This window comes from Copadichromis virginalis, linkage group LG18, assembly GCF_057382275.1.
Source record: "Copadichromis virginalis isolate Kocher_CV1m ecotype Utaka linkage group LG18, C_Virginalis_male_GT1.1, whole genome shotgun sequence".
In the NCBI taxonomy this organism is placed as follows: domain Eukaryota; kingdom Metazoa; phylum Chordata; class Actinopteri; order Cichliformes; family Cichlidae; genus Copadichromis; species Copadichromis virginalis.
The window spans coordinates 2,647,664-2,662,725 of record NC_140635.1 but is presented as its reverse complement, the minus strand read 5'-3'; the positions used below and the strand labels follow the sequence as shown (position 1 = coordinate 2,662,725).

Sequence of the window (15,062 nt, the reverse complement as noted above, 5' to 3'; positions counted from 1 at the left end):
ATAACAGAGCTGTACGTTTTAATTTGTTTCCAAAACCCCGCAGTCAGGACATGCTGTATTGTATTTAGATAGAAGCTAGCGAGCTAACTCCCTGCTAACTTCTAACTCCGTTAAATGTCATAAATTCCGTTTTCATGGATGCCTGGATGTTAAACTCAATTGTTACACCTGGTAGAGCAGAACGCTGATCATTTTATTAAAGATGAAAGACTTTAGACAGTTTTTCAACTCTCAGTAATGCCACAGTGATCGTTTGATATATGGACCTGCAGCGGAGTTTAGGCCCAGACACGGCTAGTGACGTCAGACTGAACAACCGGATATAAATCCAATCCATTATTATTACTATTTGTAAAAACCAAGCCAGCAGAGATTCTGCTGGAAACACAGTCGACTGCAGCTTTTTGTCACTTCCACATGCAGCCTCCTGCTCTCCTCCACTTCCAGGTGAAGTGAAATTCATCTTCAACCAGCTGTCTGGATCTCTTTGGACTTCCTGTGACTCACCACAGGATGGCGCTCCTTCTCCTTGAGTCTTCATTTTAAACTTTATGCTGTGAAGAAAATGCCTTTAGTCAGACGGCAGTCTTATCTGTGGGCTGCAGGGATTAATAGGGCTTCATGGTCTCTCCTTTGATTCCATTAAAGTTCATTTGTCAGCTGTGAGTTGAGGATTTGAGCTGTTTCTCTCACAGGTGAAGAACACAGATCCTTCCTGGAATCATTCTTGAAGCAGAGTTCCTGCTTGTAACTGTCATTGTGTTATTAAAGTGAAAGCCACAGCTAACGGTGTGGAGGCTGCAGAGCAGAAACCCACACAGCCCGTCTGCTGCAGGAGAGCAAGTTTGGATACAGTCAGTTTGTGCTTCACTCACACGGGTTGTTGTTGATCACACAATGAAAGTAGAATCAAACTCTTCATCTTCAAATCTTTATTGTTCACACAAACACAACTACACTGTTATTGCTGTTTGATTTTTTGTTTTTATGGGCCGATCGATTTTTTTTTTTGGAAGGGTATAAATAATGAAAGGTGTTGGATTGGCCAATTGGTCATGATCGACTCTGGGCTGGACCAATTACAGCCGAGGAGGTCGGATGCACCCTCCCCCTTGTTTAGCAATCTTATAGACGAACTAAAGAAAATGGAGAACAAAAAAAGGAAAGGAGGTGCAGAAAAAATTAGGGCCAAAAAGAAACAAGCCCTTCAGGCAGACGCTGCCAAATGTGTAAGAATAACTGAATTGTTTGGCGGTAGCTATGGCATAGCTTCCACAGATTTAGCAACATCAGCAAGTGGTGGAGGTCAGCAGGTGGATAAGGGAAAGGGGAGGCAGGAGGAGGAGAGACCCGAGGCGGCCGCCGGTCATAGTGGCAGAGGAACTGAACCTCAGGTAAGAAGTTATGACCTGCTGTCTGTGTCAGATATAAACCAAGTTTAGTTGTAGTTTGTTTTCGTTGTGCTGACTTTTTACTGTCAGTTAGAATAACTGGTACTGCGTACTAGCTAGCATGACGGAGTTTATATACTGCTGGGCGGGTGCTATGAAGTTACTGATAGTAAATTTTATTTTATGCTTAAGGTTAGTTTCTCAAACTCCTCAAAATCTTAACAAATTGTGCCAATCCTTACATGTTGCACCGGCTGATTTATCATCAAAAGTGGAGAAGTCTGTGACAGAAGAGACAGAAGAGCAGCAGAGAGAGATGGAGAGATGACTTTATGTCATCCATGAGGGATGCATTTGACATATGTTTCACATATTATAGCCCAACAAGTTACTTATAGCAATTTAAATATGAGCAATCAGTTTTTGGCAAATACCGGAAATCAGTTTTTGGCAGACAATCACTTTTTGGCACAACACCGGCTATTGCAGTTAATAATACAACAGCTTCTTGCCATTTTTTGTGTTTCTTTTTATCGCTGTGTAACTAAATTCAATTGAAAGCCTGCATGCGCTAGTACCTCTTGCCACAAGTTCCCAGAATCCTTTGCTGTTTTACCCCTGAATGACGTCACATTTTTGGTGGGCCGGTCTCTAGTCAAAATGCCCGGGCTGATTTTTTGTCCCAGTCCATTCTGTGCTTGTTGGACTTTGAATGCATTTCAATCAAGTTTCTGCACAGCTGAATGATTCTGCTGTAAAAACTGAGTCAACATGTTGCCTTTGTGTTACTTTTGTTTCATCTGCACATTTTCAACTTTTATTTTCAGATTTCACTTTTTACAGTGAGACATGTTAAATGTTCAAAATATTTTTGGAACATCCATAAAAAGACAGTAATATTTAGTATTTGTATCAGTGATCATTTACTAACAGGGATGAGAAGACAGAGACCGAATGTTTAATAATCCACGTTTAACTCTTTCCCTCTCTGGTGCAGTTGAGGATGCTATGTTGTTCTTTCTTTGTGAATTTTCACGTTTAAATGTAGTTTTCACAGATTTTTGTGTTGTTGATGATCTGGGAGCAAACACACACTCACACAAACAGGCTCAGATGAGGTTTTGTGGGATGACAGGAGGAGAGAAGTTTCAGTGAGGTGTGTAAGACTGCAGCTCTGCTTCCTGATCTCAGCTCTGGATAGTCACATTTCGGGGGATTCATCAAATTTGGGCAGTTTTCTAGAAATGAGAGTTGCTCCATCCAAAGTGGGATGGATGTGGTCTCTGCTAACATGAACTGGTTTCTCCCAGAAGGTTTCCCAGTTATCTCTGAAGCCCACATGACTTGTTGGACACTTTGGTTCCTGCTGGTCTGATTGTGGAGGCCCAGAGAAAACTATGACGTCTGACATTGTTTTGGTAAAGTTACACATGACTAGTAGTAGAATCAAGTAGAATCAAATTCTTCATCTTTAAATCTTTATTATTCACGCTTACAAACACTACTACACTGTTTGACATTTGAAAATCAACCAAAAAAAAAAACAAATAAAAGAGAAAAATATACCTGAATAAAAAGGCAGAGTAAGCACAACACATCATAACTAACATTTGTGAACACTGATCAAAGTGATGAATGAGATGAAACGTCGCGAGCATTCGCTGGGCACAGAGTGCGGATCCAGTTTGCTCCGCCTCCATTACGGATAATTAGACGTGGAAGTAGTGACGTTTTAGTTTTGTGAAAAGAAGGAAAAGTGAGTGTCGTTACATTATCATTCAGTTTGAGAGTTACAACAGAAAGTTATATATTTATTCTTTTCAAGTGTTATCACGCCATCTCTAATATGGATATGCTTCACTCCCTGTTTCATTCAGTTTATACCATTTGGTCTTCAATTAGGCTCCATCAGAACGTTTTCACAAGAACTTTCATTTCAGCATAATCCCTTTGATTCAGGTTGTATAGAAATACTTTTTCTTCAAAACTCAGTTTCATGGTCACAATATACTCAATACAATTTATTTTTATAAAATCATATATTTGTAAAGTCAGACATCGTTTGGCTTCTCCACGTCTTTCATTCTCTCCCATCTTTCCACACATGCCAAGCTCTCAGCTTCAGGCCTGTTTTTAGAATCATCATTAGAAATTATATTTTCTTCTTATTATTCGTTTTTTTTAATATCAGTTAAACTTATACCTGGTTATATTTTTATCAGTATCAAGCAATTAAGCACAATTAACCATCAGTAAAACCACATAAGTTGTGATTCTGTGTTTAATCATTAATACACTTGATACCTCTTAGTCAAAAACATGTATAATCATGGGTTGGTGACACGTTTCTTATCTTCCACATTCCTGCAGACACAGAACTGCCGAGGTTGAAGCTGGATCATGTGCACACACACATAATATTCAGACATTAGAACAGCCATTTTCACTATTAACATATTAAGCAAAATTATACTTTAATTTATCTTTGAATAAGAATTAAGATCCTTTGCCATTAGCAAATGTGGAAAAGCTCTATTTTAACACTCTGATCATTTTCAACACATAATGCTGGATGTTCTGACCGTGGACAGCTGCAGGGACTTCAGCTTCCCTCTGCCCCACGTCTCTCGACATGCTTTGGTTGGTCTGAGCAGGGAGAAGAAAATTATTTACTTTGATTATTAGGAATGAACGGTGGCCAATGCTGACCACACATAAAAACTGCAGACAAAAACTGATTACACTGATTATGTCATGGATATTGGGGAGGACACAGGCGCAGACAGTACAGGTTTTATTTACAATATATATACATGTGGAGGGGAATCCGGGGTTCCACAGGTCCAGGAAAAGGAAAGTTCAGGAAAAGGGAAGGTTCTCTCACACTCACACTCCACGATTCTACACACCCAATCATTCATGTCCCAAGCAGCAGGTAGGTCACAGGTCCAGGGAAAAGTGTCTCGCACAATCATCCAGTGATGAGAGGATCTGCGTCCTGGCCTTAAATGGCAAACACAACAGCAGCGTAATGGGAGACAGGTGCGTGAAGCCCACAGTGAGCTCCGCCCAGTCAGAATGACGAGGAAAAGAGAGAGCAAAACAATAAACACATGTGGCCTTGTGGGACCAGCCAGGCAGACACAGGGACCACGACAGATTACACTGATTACACTACCCTGCTACAGATAGACGATACAGTGCCAACGTCACAAACACAGAGTTGGTTGGAGTCACACTCATACAGACACTTGGACACCAAAAAGAACAACATACAGGAAGAAATACCTACAAGCTTTTGTATCAGTCCCTTCAAACATTTTACTAAAAACCAGAACGACTTCAGTATCTGTAACGAATTTGGGCTGTTTCATCAACGACTACATTTGTAGGCAAATCAACATCAGAATTCACACTTTTGTGAAATCTCAGATCAACAGAACCACTGATCTGAAATCAGCTCTCACCTTTCACAGTAACCTGAACAGTAGCTTCAATCATGCCCACACTAGATATGGCCACACATGTGTAGTTAGCTGACTCTTGAATGTTGGTGAGCTCCAGCACACTGCGCCCTAATGGCATCTCGTCTTCTTTGGACAGGTCCACCGGGCCCATGGTCCACTTGATATATGGCATTGGTGAGCCCACTGCTACACATGTTAGACTGACACTGCTGCCTGCCATCACTTCCTGGTTGGAGGGTAAAACGGAGAATCTGGGCGGGACTCTTCGTGCTAATGAAATAAAAAGAAAAAGGAATATGTGAGGTCATTATAATGCTTTTTGTGACGTTATGAATAGTTACGCCCATACAGGGTAAAAGCTAACTCAGAACAGCTGACAGAATGCAGGGCTGATTGCTTCTGTCCAGATGTGCAGACAAGCACAAAGAGAATAATGGAATAACATAACAAGCACATTTAAAGCAGGTCTCACAGCAGAGTGTGTTATTGGTGGGCGTGAGAACAGCGTTTGATCACTCATCCATAAAACTGCCTCTATGATACACGACTGTATGCTTTTAACGAAATCATGAAATGTTAGCCGAGCCCATCTCTTTCTTACCAAAACACTAATAAGCATTTTATAATCAATAATGAGTGATTTGTCTCCTTGTGTCAGGGGCAGCTGGAGTTATACGAGAAGATGCCGTTAAAACACTGTCTGCACATTCCCACAGTCAGGCTTAAACCAAACCATGAGGGGCGAGGGTTTAAAGAGTTGTGTGATTTCATGAGATATCACTATGACCTTATTGATTAACTCCACAAATGAGAGAAACATTTTACCTCGTACGTAGAGATTGGCGGGACCAGAGTAACGCACACCAAGGCTGTTTGTGGCGACACATTCATATTTCCCCTGATCCGACTCCTCACTGTTCTCAATTTGCAGCGCTCCTGTGTAAAGAATTAGTGAATTGAGCTGTTTGATAGTGACTTGCTAGAGAGTCAGTAGCCAACTGTAACCCAGTATAACCCAGTTCATGATCAGACAGGATTACAGGTTTGGCAATAAAATACTTAAAGCAATACAAACATCCAGCAGATCAGGAAAGTTATAAAACATGTCTTCTTTACCTTTCTTTGTTAAGAGATGGTTCATTGCAATGAAGCTGCATTTAAGAAAGAAAAAAAAAACTTTCCTGTGCTCTCATTTTCCCCAACATGAATTTCTGAAAGCCAGTGATTGTTTTGGAAGCGCTGTTTTAATTTTCATTAAACATTAATGTATGTAGTGTTTCTGTAATGTTTGAATCCAGTTTGTGCTCCCTCCCAGTCCAGCAAGAAGAGAGGATGTGTGCTTCTGAAATATCTTTGGCTGCAGACACTCGTGCTGAGGAAACAGACTGTATGCAGATCCATCTATTTCAGTTTACAGTGAGTCTGCTCACACCTACAGACTAACCTCATACTGCATAGCGTGAACTTTCCATGAATGTGACAACGTGAAGATGGAGGCTTCATGACTGAAAGAGCCTCTGGTCAGTTTTCTCTTCTAACTCAGCACCAATCTGAACTTGTCACGGTCCTGAGTTATTATTTTTATTAATCTGTGACTTCATGCTTTTTCATTACTAATGTTTTGGTTTCTGTTTTAGTGCTCTAGTCCTTCTTTGATCTGTTAAGTCTAGTTCTTAGGGTTCATTCTGGCGCCTCCATGTTTAGTGTGGGTTTAGTTCTGTCCTCACCTTTGTTCTTGTTCCCCAGTCAGTCGTCTCTCATGTTGCTCCTGTCCCTGTACTCAGTGTTCCCTCTGTGCGGTGTCTAGTGTGGGCCTCTGTGTCTGTCGTGTACTTCCTGTTTTATTTTGACAGTCCTGCTTTATGTTCGGCCTCTGTTCCCCATCTCGTCTGTGTAATTAGTCCCAGCTGTGTTTCCCTTCTCCTTTTCAGACACACACTTTAGTAACAGTGTGTGTGTGTGTGTGTGTGTGTGTGTGTTAGAGAGTCAACAAAGCAACAAGTCTTTTATACATGTGGAAAATGTTGTGTGGAGTGACTCAGAGTTACAGACATTCTGTACTTAAGTAGAAGTACAAATACTACTGTTAAAAACTACTCCAGTAAAGTACTGGTTCAACTTCTTTACTCTAGTAAAGGTGCAGGCTCTGAGATGTACTCAAAGTAATAAAGTAAAAACTATCTCTTTGAATCAGAATGTCTTTATCGTCATTGTTGCAGGTACAATGAAATTAAAAGTGGTCCCCAATCAGTGCATGATCCATAGAAATATGAAAATATAAATAAAAACAATAAATAAATCCCTAATAAGAATAGTATGAGCAAACATTCACATACACCTCCACACACATGCCTCAGTCAGTGCATAGATCATTTCAAGAATGGCGTGATGGACATGTTTTGGTAACAGCATTCAGACGTGTTATTGTGGTTGGAAAAAGCTGTGTTTGAGTCTATTTGTCCTTGCACTGATTGCTCTGTCCCGTTTCCACGAGGGCAAAGTAGGGTGTGAGGTATCTATTATATTGATCTGAGTTTTTTTAAGACAGCGGGTGTTGTGTAGATCTTCCAGCGTGGCGAGAGGGCAGCCAGTGATCCTTTGGGCGCTGTTAATGATCCCTTGGACTGCTTTCCTCTGAGCCACTGTGCAGCTAGTGTACCACATGCATATGCAATAGGTTAGTACACTCTGGATGGTGGCTCTGTTGGAGGACGTTTCTATTTTTGTGCAAAGCTAACTGAACCTTGTGCTATATTAACATAATAATAAAATAATATTAGAATATGGGAACACAAATTTTTGTCTAACTTCTTTTAATTCTAATTATACTCGGCTTGAATCTGGAGAAAAAGAAGAAAAATGTATATCTCTATCTTCTGTTGCCTCCATTGTACAGGGGGCTGTGACTATAAACAGGAAAATGATTCGGGAAGAGGTTAAAGTGGATTCAGCAGGTGGAGGAAACCTAGAATCAGCTGTAGTGGCTCAGCGTGGGGAAAAGAATCATAACTCAGTCATTCGATTGAGAGGTCCAGTAGATTTTCTTAGTGTGCAGCTGACCTGCTGCTGTGGACGTACACAGCTGAATTCAACCAGATGTCAGCAGATGTTTCATGAGTTGGCTGATTTCATCCTGTACACTGACAGTACGCTGTTTATGCTGTGTGTTTTCTAGATTGTATAAAGTTTCTATGAAGGTGAATGAATCTCAATCTCTGGATGACATAATGACATCAGATGAACTCATGAATGAATCAAACAATGTCTGAAAATGCTGCTTATAACTGTGGAAACTTGAACTGCATTGGTGGCACAAAAGCCTGATCAACTTCCAGCTTGAATCTTTTCCATCAGGTGAAAATGTCTTTATCTGTATATCTGTAAGGTTACAGACGCAGTCATCGCTGTCAAAGACTGCGGGAAATGTTATTCCAACATCCGCGTTACTTTTAACGTGGCAGCTGTCCTGATTTGACCAATAAAATTCACAAAAAGAATTCATGCAAATAATCAAAGTGAACTTAAATAAAACATTCATGCCTTTAATGGTGAAAGTGAATAAAAGAAATGGTACGGGAACAAAGATGTGAAAGCTGCTTTGCAACATTCTCAGTATGCCACGCAAATTAAAACCTTAGAGATATTAAATCAGATCATTTTAAAGTCTACCTGAGCGAAGCTGTTTGATGCGCCCGTCGCTGCTGCTGATATTCACAGGAAGCATGTCCTTGAACCACGAGATCTCTGGGTCTGGGTTTCCACTGGCAGAGCACAGCATTGTGGCAGTTCTGCTTTTTTCAACAACTTTAAGCTCGGGGCCCAAATCAATGAAGGGAAAGCCATGGGGGATGTTGTTCTCTGAAAAATTGCAAAAGGCAGGTTAGGCATGTTGAGCTGGTAAAGACAAAGGCAGCAAATATATTTCAGATGCCACAAAATTAGTGCAAGAGCAGAAGATACCAAAGAATGATACTTTAGATCTGCTGCTCTTTGTGATGAGGTTGGAAAGTAGAATTGTGTTTGTAACTGATGATAATGGTGAGTTATTAACAACACAAGGAGTCTGAAGTTTAGACAGAAGAAGGATCATTTCAGTCTGCCTCTGATGCTTACAAAGCTGCCTTAGGCTTACAGTACAGTAACTAACCAATAAGCCATCTTATGATAACCAACGTAACAGAACAACAGAATACAGAACTTAAACCAAAATTTATGATTCACGTCTTTTTCCCTAAAACACTGACCCTGAACTGATATCCTACTCTTTTAGTCCCTCTTAAAACTCTGGCACTCTCCTGGTTTTTTTCTGGTCTTTGTTTGTTTGTTTGTTTGTTTGTTTGTTTGTTTGTTTGTTTGTTTGTTTGTTTGTTTGTTGAGGGGGGGTCGCCGTATTTCTTATATTTTGATCATTTAAATCATGTGATTCTTCTAAAAGAAATTCACCTGCTATTCTCCTTATTAAATGTGAGAAAACCACCATGGAAATCTTCATCTGTAAATCTGTAATTGTAATATGTTTGTCTGAAATAGGTCTCTCTTGTAAATGATGCACTGAGTCTCAATGTGACCTGTATACATAAATGTAAGTAAATAAAATAAAATAAAACATTTGGTCTTCATTGAAACTGACATACACATTTCATTGAGGTCAGTGGAAACCATAATCATTACGCTAATTATCTGTGGGTGTCACTATTCTCCACACACAGGACACCTGAGAAAACCCAGAGAAGCGCTGCTGCTTCACCTGCAGCTCAGTCATGAGACACACGTCCAGTCTGTGTGTTAGTGTCACATTCTTGTCTTTGTTTTGACACGGTGTTTAAACCAAAACAAAGTTTAACATTAAACGTTTTAACATTAAAAATGTTTTGTATAACGATGAAACACAATTTTGTGTGATCAGGTAACTGACTGAGCATCTCCCAAAATTAGGAAAAGGCCAATTGATTATACCCCTCTAAGCATATATGGTTAAATATTTCTAAGCATAAATGACAATCAACAATACAAAACCTAACAGCCACTACTATGTTATAATGCTGTACTATCTCAGAGACACCTCCAGCTCTTTAGAGTTTTACAGGACATCATGACTGTGCACATGACAACACAGTCTGTCATTCATTGTCTGTGATGCTCCTGTTGTCCTGCAGCAATGCTGAAATCAGGACAGTGTAGAAGGTTTGAGTGAGTGCTCTGCTGCAGAGCTCTCTAACTAAGTTCATTTTGAAAGCTTTTACCTTAAATGCTTACACTGAGCTTCAGCCAGAGGCTTACCTTGGCTTTTCTGCAAGTTAAAAGCCAGACTGAAAAAGAAAACAAAACAAAACAAACACAGGAACAAAAACTGAAGTGTTTCTGGGGACACAATAACCTGACGGACCAGACCTGGACATGACAAACTAACAGTAAATGGCTAATAGCAAGCATGTATATGTGCATTATATGAATCATGTGATTAATATACACATTACTTTGAAACTTTTCTCCTCATAACACTAATGAACCGTCTTCTTCTCCTCAACGAGTCTCAGTGCGGTCCTTTGTATGTTTTGGTGCCAGTTCAGGGTCTGCCGGTGTATAGACCGGGTCCTCGAAGACCACGAAGGCCAGAAGTGAGAGGCTGTGAAATCGGACAATCTAGCCCACAAAGCGCCCCTCCGACAGCCAAACCCATCTGTTCTCTGATTGGATTGTTACATTTGTGATTGACATTGACCAATCAGATGAAAGGAAGAAAAATAGGGTCACAATTTGTACTTGTAACTTGCAGGGGTTTTTTTTGTCCACACACAAATCTTTTTTACACATACAAATCCTGATTTACAAGTACAAAATATTTATGACCACATTTTGAGCCCATAGAGTTTGTCTCCAAACAAACAACATCCTGTATATGGACACATTGATCAAAGAAAGTATGGAAATAAAGTATAAGCACATCTAAATATGGAACTGTTTGTCAAACATGATTTGGACACAAATTGGGGAATAATTGGCGTTTCAAATTTACATTATGAACGAACGAGCTTCAGGTGAACTCCCTGTTTTTGTTGAACTTGTACATTCAATAGAACAGCTCGCATCAGACTATTTTTCTGTACTGCACTCTATGTTTTTGCCCAGTGTTTGGGTTCTAAGTAGGTTTTAAAAAACCTAAATCAACATCTTTTTAGTCTAAAGAAGTTCAGGAAATCCTTTTAAATGTATGACCTGACATCTTAGACACCACAAAAGACAACACAATACATGCTTTAAAGGATGGAGCAGTTCCCATAGTCAGGTGGGAAACAGGAGGGGATTGGCTCTTAATTATATTACAGTGACCCTATGACAGCAGTATAGGTGAGGTCCCCAACCCCGTCCCCACTGGGCGGTGCTGCCTGGCTGTCCCCGACACCCAGAGGTACCACAAAAGTAAAAGTCTAATGGAGCGCTTTCTGCTGTGCAGTGTGAGTCTGTTCTACACACTCCACGGCATGAAGGTTTGTTCTCTTCATGTAATCAGTCAAAGTGCAACAAATTAGTACAATAAGTTGAACATTAAATATCTATATCATTCCTTTAAATGAACAGAGCTCCTTGAAATCTGCTGCAGGTGAGCCACTGATCACTGCACTAATTACAGCATAAAATGCACTTTGTGTCAAAATACTCATGAAGCTCAGTGTTTTATTGGATGATGATAAGGTGTAAATGAGGACACTTACTCTCTGCCAGAGACGAGAACAGCATGCAGCTGAGTGAAAACAGGACCAGCAGCCCCCTCGGGGGCGAGGGGACCCTGCCCGGTGAATATTACACACCATGTTACAAACTGTTTCTGCTCAGTCCCCTGCTGGCCACGTCCCAATATGTCAAGGTCAAAGACAAACACCTGAGACAGCAAACACATACAGAAGAGAGGTACACAGACATCAGCAATCAAACTTACCACATCTCTGCACACAGGCTGCTCAAAACATTAATGGAGGAGCCAGAGAGTTGATTCTGTTCTAACTTCTATTCTGTATGTTGTGTTTTCAGTGGGAGAAACATTTAACTTACCTATGTGACTTCTTCAGCCTTAGAGACTGAAAATGCAACATCAACGTGCAAAGAATCAACTTTCCGGGCTTTCCTTCCCTCTGTGACTGAGCATGTGTCAGGACACTGAGGCAAGCATCAGTTCAGAGACATAAACCACTATGAATCCATTTCAGCTGCATTGGTGCAAATTAGGGCAACAACATGTATACTGAGAAGACAAGAGCAAGGCAAAGCCCCATAGTGGTAACACTCTGCTCTTATCCCTCCTCCTGACTTTTCTCTGGTTTACTTTTTGTTATTGTCCTCTTCTCTGCTGATGGCATGAGACAGTATCTGCAGCAGATTCAAGCTCCACAGGTTTTCTGCAGGGAGGAAGAGGAGGAGCGTTGCCAGAGCCCTACAAAGTGACCTCCACCTACTGAAGCTACTGAGGCATGTTTCTGAGGGTACTCAGGTCTATACTCAGCACACGTGACAGACATGAAGGAGTCTGGAGGCACAAACATGACCAGTTTCGTGGTGGTCAGTGATGGCCTGGGGAAAGGAATGGTTGTGTTAGGCTGTGGAAGAAGATCTCAGAGCATCTTTGTGACCTCAAAGAGTGAAATGGAAATCAGTGATTTTGATTCTGACTATATATTTCTTTCGTTTGTGTACATTTTGGACTCTGTTCTCTCATTGATCACACTCAGCATACCATCAGGTGTCTCACTCTCTGTGCAGGTGGAGAGAGCAGGGCTGTCATGATGCCAGAAATGTGGTAATCACAGAATTACACAATACACCAAACCTGACTTTCACATGATGATCACAAGTACATAAGTATCAGGTTATTTAAGTCTTTTTAAATCACTGCTGCATTTATTTCAATATTTTCTCTATCAATAATTTTGTGGCAGAAACATTTTTGTCACATTTTTGTCAAAATGTTTAACACAAAAAGTCTTTATACTTCAGAGAAGTTTTAAATTTTCTGATTATAATTTGGGACACAGATGTTGAAATAATGCGGATACTGGTCAAAGCAGCCGTTTCTTTCTGTAAAACCAAACACACAGAAACTATCATATAACACTGTCAGCTGTGATTATGCTAGAAACTGCCAACACATGTTCATCCACACTGTGATTGTTCGGTCATTAAAATGTTAAAGTTAAAATTTTCCTGTTAGTAAAAGTTCTGGTTATAAACGCGTCATGTGTTTGATCCCAGAGGAGAAGCTGTATATGTTTAGAAAAGCATAAAACATGTAACTGTTAACAGTTTAAATCATTTTATAAATATTTGCATGTAAAACAAACAAATGTCAACATTGTATATAAATACAAAACTAAACTCGATGAGAACATTCAGGAACGATAACGGTGAACTTACTGAATCTCCTTTTTGTCTCCTTCTCTCAAAGTGTTTCGTTCTTTATTTATTTTTCAGGGAGTCCAACAACCTACTTTATGTAAGCAAACAGGAGTCAGGTGACCTGGTAACGGGCAGACGTGGGCGTGGCTAATTGTCCCAGTGTAACAGCTGATATTTGCTTAGATAGTCCATTTTCCTCTAACAGCAGCACAGAGCTGCCAGCATGTTTAATGATTGACAAGATTAAAGACAAAACGTTGCTGTGATCAGTTCACGATAAATCTGATAAATAACTGCTTTAATATAAGTTTGGTCAAGTTGTTCTGGTGTGTATAACTGTGCTCCTCTTATAGAGAACAAATGTGAGATGTTGATTCCTGCCAGCAGAAACCAGCACAGGCTGCTTCATGTGGACTGGAACTAATAACTGCTTTGATATTAGTTCGGGGGAGTTGTTCACAGTCTAAAAAGTAATTCAGAGGCTTAGTAAATATCACGATGAATAGAAGTTAGATGAGCCTGATAAAATCTATGAATATCCTTTTAGTAATTATTTGAGTTTGATCAATTAAAATAAATGTCTAGAATTTCAACTTGTGTGTTTGTGTTAAATTAAGGTATTTATTTAAATTTATTTCAGACGAAAAAATCAGTATTTGGTTCACAGAACACCTTTTTTGCATATACTTAATATTTTTGTTTGAAATTGAATCTAAATATTTGAGAAATAGGTATCTATACTTATCAGTGTCTTGGACTAAAATCATTAATTATTCAAATCAATATTTTTTATTGTCAGCAACTACAACTTAAAAGTGTAAGTAAAACACGATAACATAGAGTAATTGAGTATTAGTGCGCGGCACGCATAGCCTCACGGGAAAGTTTTCATTTCATCACAACAGCCGTCAGCAGACACAAACTCACGGGGGAACCACCTGGAAAAGTTGCCTCCCATTCTGCTTTTAAATACTCGAGGAACAAGAAGTAGGCCTGCAGTGTGAGAGCGAAGTGCTCTAACAGGGTGATATGGTACTACAAGGTCATTAAGATAAGATGGGGCCTGATTTTTGTCAACAAACTTTTCTGCCCATTAAGCTTTTCCTATGTGAGCTGTTTCTCAGGTGATGAACTCAGAGAATCATTCTTTAAGCAGAGCTCATGCTTGTATTTGTCATTGTGTTATTAAAGTGAAAAGGCAAAGTTAATAGTGTGTAGGTCTGTCTGATGCTTCACTCACATCTGATATTTTGTGTCACAGAGGTAGTTGTGACAGTAGTTCATTCTTTAGCGAGCTCATTGCTTTTACCCATTAGATGTTTCGTGCGTAACATCTTGGTAAGGACACATTTTTACTGGCCATCAGTTGGGACTGAAACAGTTGATATTCATTTCCAGCATTTCCAGATTTTCAGCTGGTGGCATGACTTTCCATAGCTTTTTGTAATTCTCTTTCTTTGCAGGTTCAATATTTTTTCTGTGTCATTTCTCATCATTACATATAACTTAATTTATCGACATTTATGGTTCGATTTCTTTGAAAATCCAACAAGCTAATTCAACTTATGGGAGATGCAAAGTTGGAAGAACACATTCATCATTTCCATTAAATTCATTATTTCTAACTCTGATAATGTCAGTATGTCCAGTTTATTTGCTAATTTTCCTGTTCATACTAATTTCATCAGTTTTCACACTGAATTTTTCAAGTGATCCCAAATATTGATGAAGAACTATAAATGTAGTTTCTCTCTAGATAGATAGATAGATAGATAGATAGATAGATAGATAGATAGATAGATAGATAGATAGATAG

General features: G+C 39.6%; 1 protein-coding gene across 3 annotated transcripts; it reads right to left on the bottom strand.

Annotated features, from left to right (window-relative positions):
- Nucleotides 1–3,376: 3,376 nt before the first annotated feature.
- Nucleotides 3,377–13,328, bottom strand: LOC146686908 (receptor-type tyrosine-protein phosphatase F-like). 3 transcript variants are annotated; one of them, XM_085440155.1, is made up of 6 exons: nucleotides 13,265–13,320; nucleotides 11,909–12,424; nucleotides 11,572–11,738; nucleotides 8,528–8,716; nucleotides 5,684–5,794; nucleotides 3,377–5,128 (listed from the first exon to the last, which is right to left on the bottom strand). In XM_085440155.1, exons 3-6 carry the CDS (start codon nucleotides 11,594–11,596, stop codon nucleotides 4,848–4,850), a joined length of 606 nt encoding a protein of 201 aa, XP_085296281.1. In that variant the 5' UTR covers nucleotides 11,597–11,738; nucleotides 11,909–12,424; nucleotides 13,265–13,320; the 3' UTR covers nucleotides 3,377–4,847. The 3 variants fall into 3 exon arrangements, with proteins under 3 accessions (XP_085296281.1, XP_085296282.1, XP_085296283.1); XM_085440156.1 differs by lacking the exon at nucleotides 11,909–12,424 and having other exon boundaries at nucleotides 13,265–13,328; XM_085440157.1 differs by lacking the exon at nucleotides 13,265–13,320 and having other exon boundaries at nucleotides 11,909–13,249.
- Nucleotides 13,329–15,062: the final 1,734 nt, after the last annotated feature.